Raw genomic sequence first — 18686 nt, forward strand, 5'->3', positions numbered from 1 at the left:
TGGTCTCATAGACTCATATGCTGGTGATTGATAATACTCATACGCCATCTAGTGTCAGCAGGTAGTAATACAGTGTTTAGGGACGTCCTCAACCCAGCCCTTATTTGTTTATTTTGTTTCCAAGTAGCCAGACTTTCTTTTAATTTTTGAAAGTGGTCTTAAACAGTAATTCTTCAGAATTTTTTAAGCTAATGTGTTATTGTCTATAGCTCCACAGGTTTTATAGTAAGTTATTCAAACTCTGGACTTTGTTGGTAGAGTGTATTTCAGACAGCATGTTTAGATCAACAAAATCACATATTTACCACTTTATTGTCCCAAATGTTTTTCAATATGCTAAAACAAGATTTGCATATTTGCAGCACTGTTGCAAAACATTGAAAAAGTAAGAACAAAGAAACATTTTTGGCTCTTCTATACACCTCCTGAAGTTCATGACCCACCTTTTTGGGGCAGACAGTTTGACGTGTCTCACTCAGGTCTCCTCCTACTCAGTGGCGGTTTGACCCCCTGATCCTCACAGACAAAGTGTTCAGAGAGGTCAGACCACAGAAGGCGCTCTGCACACTGAAAGGATGAAGGCTTTTCACTGGATCGTCCTGTACTGCGCTGCACCCCTGCTGTCTGATGTACAGGGCACATACCACCTCATGGCAGGGGATCCCGAGCTAATGGCTGCTCAGAGTTACGCTCAAACCAGAAATAATGGGCACCCACCGCTCAGGACCCTGAATCCAGCAAGTAAGTCTTTAATTTTTAGTATTCTGGTTTTACACAAAAGTCTAGCAGTGGTGGAATAGGTAGGCTAGGAAAAGAAATACAGCAGCTTACAAACATGTAAGACATTTAAAATATCAGAGAGCAGAGCAACTAGAATTTGACTCCCAAGTTTAGTGGAGTTGACAAAGTACAAGATACTTGAGTGAGCATACTTTGTCCACCGCTCCTTTCTAGCAGTATTATTTTGCTTTTTTCCACAAAAGATTAATGCACATTTTTTGTAGTAAAAATCATTCATTTTTAATATTACAGATATTTCATTCATAAAAATTCATTCTAACAAATAAATTTTACACTCTTCTCAAACACATCCTGCATGAATTCTCAGATCTTGGCTGGGGGTTTCACAAGCTCTGTGCAGACTATAGTAGAGGCTTGTCTGAAACAGCCCGGATGGCTGAATGCACATACTAATAATTTGTCTGTGATCCAAAGTAAACAAAAGAGATTATTGCACAGTATGTTTTACTTACTACACAATGTCAACTTACACAACTTTCCTGTTTACCTTCTACCAACCTACTAATGTTCTCATCACTTTTCCTTTCTGGTGGCCTCGTAGTTCACAGAAGTGACTACACGTATAGAGAAAGGTATCACTACCACTACCAGCCACCAAGGATCCCTCCACCGGTAGTGTATCACCCCTTTCCTCTATCTCCACCAGTGACTTACCACAGACCCCCAGTCCCTATATCACCTTTTCACCACACATTCAAAGGCCCACATATGCATCACATACACAAAGCTCTCTCACCACCACTGGTTCGTCATCCCCAACATGGGATCAAAGACCCGTTCCCTTACAAAGTGAAAGGTCTCTGCCCCTCACCTGTGGTACGCCCTCCAACTGAACCAGAACCGGCAATTCTACCAACCCTGCCAGCGAGTACAGTGCCACCGGTGACCGCTGTGCCGCCAGGGAAGACCACCACTCCTGTGACGCTACCGGTCAGTACCCAAAGCGGCTTCATCACCACCGTCAGTCCTGTGCCGACAGGTAGAATATTACCACTCAGGTTTGCTTTCCAAACCAACCAATGCTCTTTTTTCAGGTCAGATATTTTAGTTCCATTTCATCAGTGATGTTTATGTAAAGAGGTAAACACTCCAGAAATGATCTAGTTTAATGTATGTGTGTAAAACTGGACTGGCAGGGATTCTAACTGCCATTGACATGCCATTTTTCATGTGTTGGGCATCCTTTTCATTCAGGAAAATGACATGAAAGGATAAAGCATGTCTCTGATGGACTGTTGAATCCCTGAAATGATGCATAGTATGTAAAATAGCATACAATATCATTTTAGAGGAACCACCACGGCGATGCTCAATTGTTTCATTGAGTGCATCCCAAAGTATTCTTTCTTCTTTTGTGGATGAATAACTACATAATGACCTCAGAGAAAGTACAAATGTTTGTCTGAATAACGAACTGAATTTTTTTTGTATTATATCGATTTAATCCTGCCATGGTTTGATCACAGAGACAGACTCTCAGTGCAGAAGCCGTTCCCTGGACCTGGTCTTCATCATTGACAGCTCTCGCAGCGTGCGTCGAGGAGAGTTTGAGAAGGTTAAAATCTTTCTGGCCAACATAGTCGACACCCTTGAAGTGGGCTCAGATTCCACCAGGGTGGCTGTGGTCAACTACGCCAGCACGGTCAAGACAGAGTTCCTGCTCAAAGACTATTTTAGCAAACTAGACTTGAAGAAAGCCATCTCCCGCATTGAGCCTTTGGCGACTGGCACCATGACCGGCCTCGCCATCAAAACTGCAGCGAATGAAGCTTTCACCGAGCAGTCTGGAGCCCGGCCTCGTTCTAGGAATATCTCCAAGGTGGCCATCATCGTGACAGACGGGAGACCTCAAGACCAGGTGGAAGAAGTGTCTGCTGCAGCCCGGGGAAAGGGTATCGAGATCTACGCTGTCGGGGTGGACCGTGCAGACATGCGATCCCTTCAGCTGATGGCCAGCACCCCTCTGGAGGACCACGTCTTCTACGTGGAGACCTACGGCGTCATCGAGAAGCTCACGTCCAAGTTCAGAGAGACCCTGTGTGGTAGGACAAAGCCGGCCTGCAAGACCTTTTTCCATCATTAAGTCTGGGGGAGGCTTTTATGGGTCATTGACAGTTATTGGTAAAAATGTGAAAAAAGTATTAGAACAGATGGTCTCAGCCCCCGTATGGACTGCAGATGTCGGCTCTAGAACGTGCTTGTAGTCGCCAATTTAAACCCACGGAAAGTCTTAAGACTGTCAGCTTCTCTTTAAAAAGCGAAACGTTTATATGGTGATCATAGATTGATTATTTTTGCAATCAAAGCGTCCCGGTTCTCTGAATTTTTCCTTAGTCTGTGTTGAAAATAATTAAAACGTAGAGTAAAACCTCTCTACAAAACTTTTAAACATTTGGAAAACTGATTAGAAAGCATTCAGATGAACATAACATGATAAGTGAAATCCATCCATATAAGCTGATTTTATTCTTTTTGAAACATAAGAAACATCGAATTTTCAAAGTAAATTTATCAGACACAATGATCAACTATCAAAAACAGTTTGCTAACTTGTGTGACTGCTCTTCAATTACATTCGTGTACTAAAAGACAGATGTTGAAGGTTTGAAATGGATGTTTTGCTGTATTGTTTCTCCATATGTGTGAATTTGTGTGCGTCTGTTCGTTAACTGTCCAAACTGATGTGCTTTGTTATGTTACCTCAGTTGTCCAACACACAGCAGTTCACAGATGCGGTGAAGGTGTTTCCGCCACATGTGTGGTCAACTACAAATATCTTCGAAAAGTTTCCAGTCATACTTTTTTAACTCGTGCATGCAGAAAAAAAATCATAAAATTCCAAAATGTGAAGTAAAAAATAGCTTCTATCTTTTTTTAGCATAGTCTTACGTTTCACAAGCTACCCACCTTGCTTGCACGCAAAAAACTGTACCCATGCTGCCATCCCTTAATCCTGGCTTATTCTAGGTGTGGACCCCTGCTCCATGGGACACGACTGCGAACACATTTGTGTCAACAGCAACGCCTCGTATTACTGCAAGTGCCGGAAAGGTTATATCTTGAATGCGGACAAGAAAACATGTTCCCTGAAACGTAAGATCATACTGTGTGGATTCCTGCAGCTCTTTGGTGTCATACTAATGCTCCTCAACAGTTTAAAGACGTGTAGATACCCAGCTTGGATTCTGATCAGGGCTTCATAACACTACAAAAATCCTGAATCTGTAGCAGATGGTTTTTTTTTTTGGACAGTTTACATGAAATTGGTACTTTTCTGCCTTAAAAAGCTTCCATTCATTTAAGCTTTGTTTTGTTCTCCATCAGCAGTCTAGTGGGGGAAAGTGGCGTGGGTGGTGCTCTGTGTGCTTTTTCACTCTCTGCGTGATCTGTTACCCTGATGTGAAATTTGCTTTCTCCCGGCAAAGAGGTGAAGGTCGAGGTGGTGGAGGATCCCTGCAAATGCGAGGCTAGACTGGCTTTCCAGAAGCAGACGCAGTCAGCCATCCAACAGCTCGCAGCCAAGCATATCCAGTCTGTTGTTTCAGATGGATGACAGTTTATTATAAACAGTCTCTGCAGCTGACAGCTGATGGTTTCTTCGTGTTATTATTGTTACTGGTGTTATTGCTCCATTGTATAATTGTCAAAAAAAAAGTCCTTGACTCCTCAAACTTGCTGACGTGACTGGGAGAATAGAGCGTCTTGAGAACACGGTGGGCCGTGCCTGAAACTTTGCACGTAAGTAAGAGTCAGCGGCTTTTTCCTCCATGATTGGTAGTAAAAGGTTCCCACCCACTGGGAGCAATCTGACCTCCTGATTATTTATATTCCGCAGAGCCAGATGACTTTTGTTGCTCCCACAGACTACTGCATCATGGGGAGGAACTTCCTGCGATCCACTCTAACTTCAACCACAGACTGAGAGAAGCAATGACTCACAAATCAACCCCCCAGGTTACTGACTGCTGAGCAACAATGTCTACAAATAAACTTTATTTTAACTTTTTATTGATGATTTTTCCCCCCCCAAATCTACTGTAAATGTTACTTAAACTAAACCCCCAGGAGCATATTAAAATATATAGTAATCTAACATTTCTTTAATCTTTTTTTTCTATTTTGTATAAATGAATATTGTATATATTAGCCTGGTGCTGAATTACACGTAGCCTTAATAAATGTGCAACTTGAATTCAACTAAAAATACGGAATAATGAATATTTTCCCATTTATCAGGTGGTGACACAAACATGTATCATACCATATATATAGTAAAAAATTCCATTAAAATCTAATCTCATATTTGTACATTTGTTGTTGTATTATTTTTGAAATAATATTACATGATGCACTCTATAAAATACATATTTAAAAAAATACAATTACTATCTAAAGATGTAACAGCGTTATAGTAAATTCTTTAAGTAGTAAAATTCTAGCTGATTGACTGAAAGATGGCATTTATTTTGTGAAAATATTTAGGATTATAACTCTGCATTCCAGAATTGTTACAGTTTTTGTAATATTTTTTTTTAGTTTAGTTTAATTGTATTTACTTTTCAGTGTATTTTTCCTTGTTTAAGCGAAGCTTTTATTGTTTGGAAATGATTAGTTTCATTGGTTTTAATGTTAGTTTTAGTCTTTTGTAGATGTTACTGTATGGAGGAAATATGCTAGATGTAGGAAAATGAACACAAATGTTACCAAAAAAACCCAGAATTTCTTTGAAAGCAGGTATCTTAATTAAACATGTCTGTTTAAGCCTCACTGCTCACTGCTTACCCAAAAAGATTACTGTAAATGAAGCCTGGCGCTCAATGATTAAAAATCAAAATTAAAATTAAATGTATCAAACTGTCTCTGTAACTCTTCTAAAATTCATTCCAAGTCCTCTCAATGAACATCTATCTTCAAAAACTTGAAGGTATTTGGGAAAACATGTAGATACAAAAGAGTCTCTTACATAACTGTACATTTTTATGGCATACACATATTTCTATGTCAACTTAGAAAGGCAAATATGAAGGTAAAGCGCTAACATTTCTGTTTACAGTGCGCTGTAACACTGTTTGGCTTCACAGAACGGTAAAGATGTGTGGGGTCAGGGGGAAATTAGTTTTTAAACCTCTATTTTTTTTCACTCAGAAACATCTTTGATAGTAACATAACATATAGCAGGATTAAAGTCTACAGTTTACTTCTCTGACTGCTCTGAGTTGAAAACTTTCTGGTTTTGTACCCTGCTATCTTTTACGCTTTGGCTGGTGCCAGAAAAACAACAGACAGAGGTTACCGTGTCACCTCTGGAATGACTCTGCAGCACAGACAACAGAGCTTCTCTGTCTGCGCTGTCTGTGTGAGTCAACATGCCAACGTTTACCTCAGGTCTGCTCTGGATCCTCTCCCTCCCTCCTTTAAGCAGACAGCTGTTTTTGGTTTGTTTGGTATTTCAGTTCATAGTTACCCCCCACCCCCCCACCCCCCACCCCACACACACACACACACACACACACACACACACACACACACACACACACACACACACACAGGCACACAGAGGTGAGCCCACCAGTGTTTCGGGGGGGGAAAAGATGAATGGGACTCACATGCAACCGAGAAAAGGAAAAGACACTACAACGGATGTCTCTTCAGGAGGTTTAAATAGCAGAATCCTCTGCTTACATTCATTGATTACTCTGTTACTTTAACAGCTGCACATGTCCTCATTGAAATGCTTTTCTCGTGTCTCCTTATAATAAACCGTTTACCGTTTCTCACAAGTGTTAAGCTGGGGATGGTTTAAAGTAACCATATGTGCTCGTCAGAGGTGCAAAGCAGTGAACTCCCTGCTAGGTTTTTATTTTGGGAAGGGAAGTGTGAGGCCACTCTCATATCTACACACTAAATATTAAACAGCTTAGTATAAAACCTGGAAACAGGAAGAGAAGTGAAAATGACCATAATTTTCATGACCGAAAAAATTTGCCATCTGTCTCAGGCTCCAGAAATCAAATCAGCCTCATGGATCAGCCTCAGCCTCTTGTAATCACTAATCCAGACAATAACTGTTTTGTCATTAGAGCAATAACATAAAAAATGGACTTTGACTTGTGTAACAGCCAAATCTCATGATAAACAGTCTGTTCTGTAATTGCGATCGATGTATCTGAATGTATCACAGTGCAGACTGAGAGTTTTACATCAGTTGCACTTCACACGAGCTCCACATTGTCAGCGTTTTTCATCAGACAATTTATTTTAAATCTACATTTCTATATCATGTTTGTGTTGTATGATGCACGCACAGAAAGGTTTATTTTTATGTTGTTTGTTGCCACGGTTGCATTCATTTCTACTTAATTTAAAAATCTGCCAAAATACTCATAAAAGTGTAGACAGCTATATGTACGAATGGCACATATGTTTTACCTTCAGAGTGACTCTGTGCTGTAGTTCACCTTCAATAGGACCCTCTTATTGAAGGTGTGTCTTTCCTGGTTCTGTCAGTTCACAGTGATCTTGGATGTTTTGTGTTAATTCTCTCAGCAAACAGCAACATTTTGGGTGATGAGACTCGGCGGTGCTGAGATTTCTGAACATTATGTTTTCTTCATGATATCGCCGTCGAAATAAAACGGTTAAATCTTAAATAAAATGTGACAATTTAACACATAACCGCAAAGCCAACTTCTTCCTCTTGGATTCCTGTCATGTAATAATTTACAGTCACACTGACGTGAAAATTAGTATATTATATCCGTTTTCTCAGTAGTGTCAACAGACAGTGGCCTACATGCCCTTCCTCTGGTCCAAACTGTTTCTGTTTGATCCGTTTCAACTCGTCCACACAGTCTGGAGATAAATGGGCTGTAAAAGGGAAGTGCACAGCCTCTGAATGACCTTTAGCTCTTAGGGTGTAATTTGTTTTCAGCGGGACAGTTGACTTCTTCACCCTGGACATTCTTCCTTACAGAATTCCCTTCTTGTTGTTCACTGCAGTGAGAGTTCCCATTGTCTTGTTACTGGTGTTTGGGGTGATTAATAAGCAGTTTTTTTCTTTAAAATATAAAAAAAAACGTCTTTAAAGATATGAAGCCTCTTGTTGGATTTCCTACTCAGATGCTTTTTATAGATATAATCAATATTATTTGCACTAACTGCATCATTTACTTTTTAAATCAAATCTAAGTTGAGTCTGACACCTGCTGTTAGAAAAAGAAAGCACAGTTTGGTTTTCACTCACATGGTGTTTTGTCTTCTGTAACATCCATCCATTTTCCACAACATATCCAATTTAGGTTCACATTAGGGCTCGAGTCTATCCCAGCTGACATCACGGAAGAGGCGGGGTGTATCCAGGACAGGTTTCAAATCTATCGCAGAGCTAATACATAGAGACAGACAACCACTCACACCTACAGAAAGCCAGAGTTCCTGTAGAGAAGTCATGGAGACACAGAGAACATGGAAACTCCACACAGCCAGCTGGTGGATTCAAACCCAGGACCTTCTTGTTATTAGGCGATGGTGCAGGTAGATAGTTTGCCCCCTGAGAGGCACAGTAAAACAATAAGAAGATAATCTCTCTTCCACAAATGTGTGTACACATGAAAAATCAAGAAAAACAGAGAAAGCTGTAGTTTAGTAGTTATTATGAGCAAAGAAAATAATATAGGAAAGGTGCATTTCTACGACAACTAAATGAAGAAAATGGGAGAGAGAGGAGAACAGATGGAGAAAGGTTAGTAAGGAGGGGGTGAGGGCATCTATGAAGAGGATGGAAAGGGGACAGGCAGGTGGTCCTGATGGCACACCAGTGGATTTTTAACAGGTTGTTTAATGCGATTATTGGGAGCGATCGGATGCCTGAGGAATGAGGAAGGTGTACTGGGACCAGTTTTCAAGAACAGGGATGATGTGTAGAGCTGTAGTAACAACAGAGGGATACATGAGCCATACCATGAAGACATGGCAAAGTATTATTAAAGGTATGTTAAGAGGACAGGTGACAATCAGTGAGCTGGTTTCATAATGTGAAAGAGCACTACGGATGCAACGTTTGCTTTGAGAATGTGATGGAGACATACAGAGATGGTGCTTCACTGTGGCTTTGTGGCTCTAAAGAAAGCATGTCATGGGGCGCCAAGAGATGAGCTGCGGTACTAGATGAGGAATTCAGGAGTGACAGATAAATATGTCAGAGTGGTACAGGACATGTATGAGGACAGCGAGACTGTGGTGGGGTGTGCAGTAGGACAGACAGGTTCAAGGTGGGGGTGGTATTACATGAGGGAGATGCTCTGAGAAGCTTCAGAAAGTGGTGACGGACAGGCTGACAGATGAGGTCAGGCAGGAGTCTCTGTGGACAATGCTGTTTGTAGATGTCAAATCTGTAGTGAGAGTAGGGAAGAAGAAGAGGAATGAAAGTCAAGCAGAAGACCTGTTTGTGAATGATAGAGTAGAGACAGCGAAAGTAAATGAGTTTCTATACCTTGGATCAACCGTCCAAAGCAATGATTAGTGCACAAGACAGACAAAGTTGATGGTTTGGACATGTATAGAAGATAGAGATTAGATGAAGGATGTTGGCTTTATAAGGAGCTGCCAGGCAGGAGGGAAAGAGGAAGAGCATAGAGAATGGTGCTTCGTAGTATTCAAAACAATGAAAACGATTTTTTATTTTATTTTTTCTTACTAATAAAGGTTTTAAAACTTTATTCGTGTTTAGTACCATGAACCCTCACTGATCTACGCCGACATGTGAACCACGCTATGATTGGACAGTTTGTAGTGCAACGTCACATCCGCAGGTGAAAAACAAGAAAACCTTTCGCACACATGGAGGAGAATAATTCCCAGATACTCGAAAACGCCCACGCTGAGTTTAAAAGGGAGAATTTTAAAATGGCAGAAGAGCTGTACACAAAGTTTATTTCTTCCTGCTTACAGTCCAGGTATCGTCATTTTATTCTGGAGACGCTAAAGGCTAGCTGTTGTCGTTTATAACATGGTAGTGTTACGACACATTCTGTTACACATTAAATTTTGTGACCCGTTGTCGCTAACTGCTAGCTAATTTCAGTTCCCTTCCTCTCTCTCATGTTCACATTTAACTGTAGCCATGATTTTAAAAGGGGGTTTTAACTGTGTTATATTTGAACAGGGAATGTGAAGCAAGCAGTTTAGCAACTGCTTATAACAACCGCGGGCAGATAAAGTACCTCCGGGTGGACTTTCGTGAAGCGGTGGATGACTACACCTCTGCGACACAAGCTGACAGCCAGTTTGAAGTGCCTTTCTACAACAGAGGACTAATTCATTATAGATTAGGTAAGAAGAAGCAACAATTAAGCGACAGACAGCTCGCAGCAGCAAGCCAGTTCACATCAACAGCCAAAAACCCCCACCTCAGCTTCCGCCCATTACCTTCAAAATAAATGTCTTTTTCTCTGCTTCGTTTTTATTAACCTCTGTAGGTCCTATTTGAAAACAGTCCACTAACATTGTATACCATATAAAGAAATATAAGCACACACTGTGTATTTATATGTGTGAGGTCAACATATAGGTTGAACATCTCCATTATAGCAGACTTGCCTGTGTTTCCTCATAATCATCATCTGAAACACAGATGACACTACGTCTATTAGAAGAATGACATTACTCCTTCCAATTGCGTTGAAAAGGTGTTTTAAACTATTTTGGCTAGACAGTATTTATGATACAAGTACAAGTCAGGTTTTTAGATCCAATCATAGCACAGAAACAGCTGTTATCAAAGACTCACAGAGAGTTTTGTGTTTCAGGTAGTACATTTAGATCTGCAAAAATAAAAGCTCGGAGGTTCCTCCGTTCTTGGTCCATTATTCTGACATGCTCCTGCTTGGTACTATCATGAAGGATCATTATATATCCTATCACTTTTATGCATATGATACACAGCTGTACCTACCTATTTATCACCCTTTTCTCTGAAACACTTTGAAAAAGACAGGAGCCATGTTATCATTTTGATCTCAGTTTCGATCGCTAATTAGCATAATGTGCTTTCTACGTTTAAATATATATCAATAGTTAGAAAAATATCATCTCAAACTGACTCTTAGAAATGGGTCCGTGCATTCATATCGAGTAGGTTAGACTACTATAACGCTCTATTTGTAGGATTATCCAAATCATTAGTAGGACAACATAAACTCTTTCAGAATCTGGCAGCCAGAACACTTACACGTATACACAAATTTTAACATATTGTCACAAAATGTGGCTTAAAAAGAGATGTGATGATCTGTGGATGGCTGCACCTCCACTGAAAACTAAAGATGATTACAAGAAAGGACAAAGACAGCAAAGGCAAAAGACATTGTATATAAGAATAAATGCAAGACAGTAGAAACAGTAAAGGCTTCTGAAATCGTCAACTGTTATCCTGTAACTGTTTGGTGCTTTCTTTTCTATGACACTAGATGGAGCTGTGTATTTGCACTTGCAAAGGGTTGTGGCAAGTTGCCACAACCCTTGTGCTTTTACTGCTGACTCTTTAAAATCCAGCCTAGAAGTTTATTATAAAAGATACCCTTATATTTAATATGTATTTACAATTTTTATTATCTTACAGGCTTTTTTGACGATGCCAAGAGTGATTTCCAGCAGGCATTAAAGCTCAACCCGGATTTTGAAGATGCCAAAGTGAGCCTTCAACAGACACTTCTGGACCAGGAGCACAAGATAAACAGGGGATACTGACAGCTTCTGAACCTACATGTCACGTGTAACCTCTAATCCTGCTGATAACAAAATGTACACCAGTGCACTTAATATCACTAATTGTCCAACTGTTTTTATTCGCTTGTCATTTTTTTGTTTTTAAATATAAAATCATTTGCACAAAGAAAGACAGAGCTGAAAATCAGAGGATAATTGATCTGATGAAGCAGACGTCCCACTGGATCAGGGGTCACAGATGATGGATTTTTTTTTAAGAAGAGCATTAATATTCCTTTTTCACACCGACTCAAGCTCCTCTCAGTTAGTTAAAAATTGATATCCCTTTATAAAGGGCCGTATAAGACTGAGACTGGACACTGCAGACTTATCGACCCATCAGGTGAAAGCTTGATAAATGTTGAAGCCCCCTGTTGAAGGGTGTAGGAGAGGCTTTGTGACTTTAAATGAACCCTAATCAGAAGCTGACATAAAATAATAATGAGGAATGTCTCAGCTGCATAAAGCACACTTTGTGTCCTAAATTGAAGCTCAGACACAGCTTAAGTTTTAATACAAGGTAATGTGGTTTTAAAGGAAGGAAGTCAGCAAATATAGAAACAACAAACATACACAGAAGACAATATAAATATAATATAGACAAATGTAAATAGAATCACAAATCAATGACAATAAATTTTTTAATGACACATGTCTGTCTCGCGCTTGCTTATTCACACAAATACAGATTTTGTGATGTCCTACGAGAAGCAAAGGCATCATAAGTGGAGCCTCCCCACAGTGAGTGAGGCAGGAAGCATCACTGATGCGTTTCACCTGTGCAGAGGTGATTACCTGCTGTATAAAACAGCTGCTGACGCCTGAATGAAGCAGTCAGCTCTTTTGCGTCAGAGCTGGTTTGTTGGTGGTAGGTCTTGCTTGGGGTTTCAATGCCAAGCTCTGGTTGTGGTTGGTTTCAGTAAATTTTTGTTTTTGCATGGTTACATTGACACTGCGACATGTGGCGGCTTAAAAACATGTAAGTTTAAGTTAAGTCTTGTTTAGTTTTCTGACAGTTACTCTAATTTTTCTAAAATGTGCATTTTTTTTTTCTCCCTCTTCAAGTTTATTATGGAACTTGATGGCTGCAGTAATTGTTTTAGGTCAAGCATGGCCAAATACGAAGCTCGCTTCACAGTCAAGTAAGACTAACTCGTTAAACTGCTCCAGATCAAATTGAGGCTACACTACCTGACCATCGTCTTCTTTCACAGGCAGTGGTTTAAAGGCAGACTGTTTAGGAAATCTAATGAGGCTGTCAATGGACGAGGCTTTAGCAGTGGGGAACCAGCTTGTAGTGGAAGCCATCAGTGAGTTAAAGGGCTAATTGGGAACAGGCTGTGTCATTGCTTTGAGAAGAGATCCCTCATGTTTGCATGTCATCTCCAGATGGCACCCAGTGTGTCTTGTTGACACCCACCTTGGCTGCTCAGTGTGGGTACAGCATGGAGTCTGACCCCTGGGGTAACACAAGAATCTACATGTCTCTGATGGGCTGCTTTGTGGACAACAAGGTATGTTGAGCTGAGGTGGAACTTTTTCTTTCCAAACATTACAAATTTAAATATCACCTAGATTTTACTCCAACCTTCCATTTAATAGAAACCTTAAAAGTTTAGGTCTGCAAGTTTTGCAATTTTGCAAATGAGTACAGGTAATAGTGTATCAGGAACAGACTTTCAGGGGGAACTAACTGCTTACACTTCTCTTATAGGATGATGCAACATTTAAAATTGGCTTGAAACTCCAAATGTACAGCCAGAGGCCATCAGATGTGGTAACTCATGAAGTGAATCAAACGTGCAGCTACACTCGCTGGGCCCCTAAAGAGATTCTCTGTGACAGGAACTACATGGAAGTGGGTTACGTAACACTGCCAGGTTTACTTTAATACTTATGCCCTTCAAACTCTTCAATTAGCTTTGTCTTGTCTTCTAGGTGTCAAACTACTTGATGAAAGCTAATCCACAAACTAAGCGGCCGGCTCAGGATCAAAATGTTGACTCATATCTGCTTGAGGTGCCTAGATTATAGAGTTAAGAAAATTACTAAATGCAATCCAATGAAGGCTCAAAATGTTCCATTTTGCTGCAGGACTCTGGTGCATCACATGGTATCTGGAAGATGACATTTTTCACCCCTGAACCAGTGGTAATGGTGCCAAGGGAGGCTGAACAAGCTGGCTACAGTGCAATGACTACCTCTAACAGACTGATTATGCGAAGCCCTTACAATACACCAGAGACCTTCTCAGAGGATGTAAGGATTACTTAATAATGGATAATTATTTCTGGTAATTAAAACTGACAGTAAAGTCCATATATTTTTTTTTATTATTTTTCCTTAAGGTGGCTGGAATCCCCATGGAAGTCTTCAAGGTGAGCGTCTACAACAAGGCAGAAAGTGGTCTGGGTATCGTGAACTTGGCAGCAGCTTGTCCCACAGGTGAGCATCAAACCTTCTTCACAGTAAGCATTAAAGTGTAGAATTGTCAAGAAGTTGCTTCCTCTCTTCTAGGGGGCGTACTCTTCACTGAGAGTGTGATCTCTTGGTACATCCCTCGCCGCATGACCCCTCTAATGGACGGCACATTCAGAATTGTAGAGATGCACATGGGCATCAATGGGCAGAGGCTGGATAGGTCTCAGATGGCTGCGAGAGGGTACACACTATCCACCACAGACTTTCACATTGTTGCCGAGATCCCAGTGGGCTCACCCGATGGTTACTACAAGGTCTGGAAATCTACCTCAACATGCGACTTGTGTGTTTGTATGTGCGTTTTATTAAAATGCTATAAATAATTGCAGAGTCATGCCCCAGAATACCAGTACTATGTCACCTACACTGTGGAGCCAATGCTCGAGGTACTCTGGAGGGCGGATGGGACCCAAGATGATATAAAATACAAGGTTTTGTTCCCCATTACAACGCCTCTGATGCCCAGACCTCCCCAAGTGGAAGATTGTAAGTCCCACTTAAAAGTAAAGAACTGAAAGTCGAGCCTGCAGAAAAAGCCTAAACGTGTGGCTTGTTCCTCAGATACGGTTCCAGAGGACGGTGTGTTTAGCGTCATGTTGGGGGGCTTCTTTCATGATGTGGAGCTGAAGAACATCACCTTTGTTACTGGTGTTCTCACTGTGGAGGAGAGCAATGCCAGAGGCCTGATTGTCCAGGAGCACATCTACACCAATGGCACAAAGGGCTTCTCTTTACAAGTGTCCTTCAATGCCGATGTTGTCCTGAAGACCGTATGTGGCCAAATATTGGAAATTGCACTAAAGATTGTATTCCAACTGCCAACATAACTTTTTTTTTTCTCCCCCCCTTAAGAATCCCGAACCCTTGGTTACAACCTACTCTCTCCCTTTGACCGTTGGGCTGATCATCCTGCCTGATGGAACTTCCTTTGCTCATGAGGTGACACTGCAGGCGTCTCTGCAGGATGTTGGTGAGACTCTTTTCTAGAATTGCACATTGAGCTTTGAACTCCAGATTGACTTTTCTTTCCCTTGCAGTGCTGCCTGCACTTACTGGCACCTGTGATCAGAAGCACTTTTACGTCAGGGTGACATATGGCAGTCAAGACCGTAATTTTGAGACCGCGGTTGGAATGCGACAGCTAACCCCCGACCTGGCTAAAGCCTACAAGCTGCAGGAAAACCGCACACACTTGATCCTCAGAGTGCCCTACAATGCCCAAGACTCAAACTTTGAGGTGTATATAACATGACTCTTTGAAAACCTTCCAAGCACAGACCGGAAAAGCCCTGTAAATGCCAGTCTCCTTAGGATCCGAATTAAATGTGCTCTGAACATTTTCTTGCAGCTGGTTTCCTCAGTTTCCATCCAAGCCAGACTTGACATCGTGCTCTGGGAACCAAACAATCAGTGGGTGCTTGGTGACCTCTCCCTGGCCTGCAGCTTTCCTTTGATGACAACTAGTAAGATTTGATCACTTAAACTACTCATTAAAATAACAAACACAATCATAATAATGTCTACTTTCTTCAGAATGCTATCCTAATGGAACAATAACAGCAGTGGCTGTGAAGCTGGAATCTGTGCCCAGTCTCGTCCCGAGTCAGCTAACATTGAAGGACCGGTCTTGTAGACCAGTTTTCAGCAACGATCGCTTTGCCCACTTTTCTTTCTCTGCAGATTCATGTGGAACAAGTAGAACAGTACGTTTACAGACCTTTATCAGTTGAAAGTGCCTTTTGGGAAATGTGTTAATCAACTTGTGTTTTTTGTTTTAAGTTCTTTGACAACTACATGGTTTATCAAAATGAGATCAGCCTGTATCATAAGGTGACAGCAAAAACCTCACCTGCTGAACCTGGGTACAGGTAGGTAGACCTGACCAGTGAGTTATCCTGATGAACTGCTGATTCAAAGTTTAAAATGTGGTGGTTTTTTTTTTTTTTTTTTTTTTTTCTCCCCCATCCTGTTTAGGCAAACCATCTACTGCTACTACATGGTCAACAAAACACAAACTGTTGCATTCAGTCACAAACCAAGGAGCGATGATCCTAGAGCAGAAATTGGGACAGGGCTGCTAATGGTGCAAATGAGGCAAGCCCAGGGTAAGTCTGACAGTCAGTTTGCTACAAGGTGGAGAATTTGACATCTGTTCTCTTTAGGTGTATACACTGCCTTAGAGTTCTAATTGAGCTTCTCTTCCAGATGCTGCTTATCAGCACTTTTACAAAGCTGAAGATTATCCACTGAAGAAATACCTGAGAGACCCCCTGTTTTTTGAGGTGGTGCTGATGCAGTCAACAGACCCCCAGTTGGAGCTCATCGTGGAAAACTGCTGGGCTACTCTTCAAGAAGACAGGACATCTGTACCCCAATGGGACATCATTGTGAACAGGTGATGGCATAAGTAAATGCCAAAGTGGAAAATCTCCACTACTTCAACTATGTAGTCCAGCTAACTTTGCCATAGTCTAGAGTGGGTGGTTAATTCACTTGGAAAAATGAGTCTTCATGGTACATTTAAATTATATATTCTTCTCACTAGTTGTGAGAATCGCGATGACACCCATGTGACAGTCTTCCATCCAGTTAAGGATAATATTGCCATGCCATCCCACGTCAAACGCTTCTCTATGAGGATGTTCACCTTCACCAATAACAACGAAGTTCTGAGAGATCAGGTGATTCAGGCAATCTAGTCATAGGGCTGTCTAATGCAATACTGTATCAATGTGTGCTTAACCTTCCAGTCTCCCCACAGATCTATGTGCACTGTGATGCAGTGATTTGTAATACAAATGGCCCACCAGATGGCATCTGCAGAGGCCAGTGTGTGCATCCCACAGGCACAAAGGGCACTAAATTTCAAGGACTCAAAGGTGCTAAAAGGGGTAAGTGTTAATGGTGTAAGTAAGACTGGGACAAACTTGAAGTGCAGTTGGTGACTTTTTTCTTTCCCATTTGCAGAGCAAAGAAGTACAGAGTCAACCCACCAATGGCAGCTCTCCTCTGGACCCATCCTACTTTCAAATTGATATTTCAATAAAAATAAATCTTAAGCTATATGGTGTCTAAGCTTTTCAATTTGTAAGCTGGGTCATGACTGTTGTAGATGCAGGCCTCAAGTTCTAAACTGGTCTGACATCTTTAACTGGCTATAACAAGGCCTCAAATGTAAACGTATCAGTTGAATTAAAACGATGCCGCTTGAATTTGCATATTGCACTTGTCTGAACTCAGTGTTCAGACAAAAGGGCATTGAAATGTGAAGTAAACTGCATGGTGTAGTGTCATGGGCTGAGCTTCACATGAAGCATTAGGCTTAAATTACTTGTACAGCATTGCTAAAACTTTCCAAAGGGTGTAGTAACTGTTCATAAATGCAATACTGTGGATGGGGTGCTCAATTCACAACCCAGTGTGGCTGAGTCAACTTCGTCTTTCTAGCTGACATCTTGCTGTTTCCCATGGCTCGTAAATGCTGAGTGATTCTTAGTGACTGTGAAAATGGTACAGACTGTGGTTAATGCAGAACAAAGTATTCAATTGTGCTACTATGGCATATTACAGAACTTCTGTAGTTGAGCAAGTTCTAACAGAATTGCTTCTCATCATAATCATATTTTAGTGACAATGCATTTGTGCACCTTCATAGCTTTTAATTTGTCTGTGTAAACTTCTATACTTTAAACTAATCACCTGTAAATTATGATGGCAATTAAGCTACAATTTTGTGGTTTGATAATTCTGTTTAATCCTATAGTTTAAGTGGCTTGGAGGGGTAAAAAGTCTTTAATCAGATCTTAATGAAATAAAATTGCTCTTGATATTCACTAATTTGAGAATCAACTCGTCAAGGGTTAAAATTGCACCGCAAATCAAATTGGTTTCATTTTTATAATCCAGTTTTCACAAAAGGCAGCTTATGGTTGCCACAGATCAGATGTTGTCATAGTCCTTTAATTTATGTAGTCTTGTATAGATGCGCCATAAAATCACACCCTCACCCATAAACTTCTAATTGAAATGTAAGTGTATAGAGCACAACTCAAAATGCATGTGGAATAAGGACAATCACTGGCTACAGGGAAAGCCATAAATTGCTTTGACAAAACTTTTATGGACAAACTAAAGTACTTTGCTTGCTCTGACTGCCAGAAAGTGGAGTCAGCATCCATCTTGTGCTTCCAGGGAAGAAGGAGACGACACATTTACAGCAACACCGGCTCAGACGCCCCCGCACAGAAGTGGCTTGAGCAGATGGAGATAAGATAAGATAACCTTTATTAGTCCCACACGTGGGAAATTTGTTTTGTCACAGCAGGAAGTGGACAGTGCAAAAGTTATGAGGCAAAAATTAGAATACAATAAGAATAAATACAGTACACAACTGTACAGAATAGAATAAAATAAAATACTATATACAGTAGAATAAAATAAAATAAATATACAATAAGATAAAAATAGAATACAAATACAAATAATAATGAATAATGAATGAGTGCTGACGGAAAGCATCTTCTTTAACCAGATATGTCCTTCAACATGCATATCAAACAAATATGTAGGACTGCTTTCTTGCATTTGTGCAATATCTCTAAAATTAGAAACATTTATGACAGTAGGCGGGACTACTGTAA

At 40.7% G+C, this 18686-nt stretch overlaps 3 protein-coding genes across 6 annotated transcripts; all 3 read left to right on the plus strand.

Moving 5' to 3' along the window:
• The first annotated feature begins 512 nt into the window (after nucleotides 1–512).
• Nucleotides 513–5649, plus strand: matn3a (matrilin 3a). 4 transcript variants are annotated; one of them, XM_080882576.1, is made up of 7 exons: nucleotides 513–741; nucleotides 1640–1780; nucleotides 2268–2843; nucleotides 3769–3894; nucleotides 4227–4324; nucleotides 4473–4539; nucleotides 4637–5647. In XM_080882576.1, the coding sequence occupies exons 1-6, from the start codon at nucleotides 576–578 to the stop codon at nucleotides 4527–4529; spliced, it is 1164 nt and encodes a 387-aa protein (XP_080738702.1). In that variant the 5' UTR covers nucleotides 513–575; the 3' UTR covers nucleotides 4530–4539; nucleotides 4637–5647. The 4 variants fall into 4 exon arrangements, with proteins under 4 accessions (XP_080738702.1, XP_080738701.1, XP_080738704.1 ...); XM_080882575.1 differs by having other exon boundaries at nucleotides 1343–1780; nucleotides 4637–5645; XM_080882578.1 differs by lacking the exon at nucleotides 2268–2843 and having other exon boundaries at nucleotides 1343–1780; nucleotides 4637–5649.
• A 3955-nt stretch (nucleotides 5650–9604) lies between these two features.
• On the plus strand, nucleotides 9605–12196 carry ttc32 (tetratricopeptide repeat domain 32). Its single transcript, XM_080882591.1, has 3 exons — nucleotides 9605–9755; nucleotides 9965–10131; nucleotides 11420–12196. Exons 1-3 carry the CDS (start codon nucleotides 9640–9642, stop codon nucleotides 11545–11547), a joined length of 411 nt encoding a protein of 136 aa, XP_080738717.1. The 5' UTR covers nucleotides 9605–9639; the 3' UTR covers nucleotides 11548–12196.
• Nucleotides 12197–12379: 183 nt separating this feature from the next.
• Nucleotides 12380–17106, plus strand: zpax1 (zona pellucida protein AX 1). The gene is made up of 21 exons (XM_080882568.1): nucleotides 12380–12544; nucleotides 12631–12707; nucleotides 12780–12875; nucleotides 12955–13079; nucleotides 13280–13423; nucleotides 13504–13584; nucleotides 13660–13824; nucleotides 13914–14010; nucleotides 14083–14300; nucleotides 14376–14532; nucleotides 14608–14816; nucleotides 14899–15016; nucleotides 15084–15283; nucleotides 15395–15509; nucleotides 15580–15749; nucleotides 15826–15914; nucleotides 16021–16151; nucleotides 16252–16441; nucleotides 16592–16727; nucleotides 16808–16937; nucleotides 17014–17106. Exons 1-21 carry the CDS (start codon nucleotides 12525–12527, stop codon nucleotides 17079–17081), a joined length of 2736 nt encoding a protein of 911 aa, XP_080738694.1. The 5' UTR covers nucleotides 12380–12524; the 3' UTR covers nucleotides 17082–17106.
• Nucleotides 17107–18686: the final 1580 nt, after the last annotated feature.

The sequence above is a fragment of the Rhamphochromis sp. 'chilingali' genome, assembly GCF_963969265.1.
Source record: "Rhamphochromis sp. 'chilingali' genome assembly, chromosome: 5".
In the NCBI taxonomy this organism is placed as follows: domain Eukaryota; kingdom Metazoa; phylum Chordata; class Actinopteri; order Cichliformes; family Cichlidae; genus Rhamphochromis; species Rhamphochromis sp. 'chilingali'.

What these genes read in the sequence shown, in the direction of transcription:
- matn3a (XM_080882575.1), top strand. Translation starts at nt 576, where the DNA reads ATGAAGGCTTTTCACTGGATCGTCCTGTACTGCGCTGCACCCCTGCTG. An exon ending in GTTCAGAGAGACCCTGTGTG is followed by an intron (nt 2,844 to 3,768) that starts GTAGGACAAAGC and finishes GGCTTATTCTAG; the next exon opens with GTGTGGACCCCTGCTCCATG. An exon ending in TCCAACAGCTCGCAGCCAAG is followed by an intron (nt 4,325 to 4,472) that starts CATATCCAGTCT and finishes TGACTCCTCAAA; the next exon opens with CTTGCTGACGTGACTGGGAG.
- ttc32 (XM_080882591.1), top strand. Translation starts at nt 9,640, where the DNA reads ATGGAGGAGAATAATTCCCAGATACTCGAAAACGCCCACGCTGAGTTT. An exon ending in TCTTCCTGCTTACAGTCCAG is followed by an intron (nt 9,756 to 9,964) that starts GTATCGTCATTT and finishes ATATTTGAACAG; the next exon opens with GGAATGTGAAGCAAGCAGTT. An exon ending in ACTAATTCATTATAGATTAG is followed by an intron (nt 10,132 to 11,419) that starts GTAAGAAGAAGC and finishes ATTATCTTACAG; the next exon opens with GCTTTTTTGACGATGCCAAG.
- zpax1 (XM_080882568.1), top strand. Translation starts at nt 12,525, where the DNA reads ATGTGGCGGCTTAAAAACAT. An exon ending in CCGATGTTGTCCTGAAGACC is followed by an intron (nt 14,817 to 14,898) that starts GTATGTGGCCAA and finishes CCCCCCCTTAAG; the next exon opens with AATCCCGAACCCTTGGTTAC. An exon ending in ACGAAGTTCTGAGAGATCAG is followed by an intron (nt 16,728 to 16,807) that starts GTGATTCAGGCA and finishes GTCTCCCCACAG; the next exon opens with ATCTATGTGCACTGTGATGC.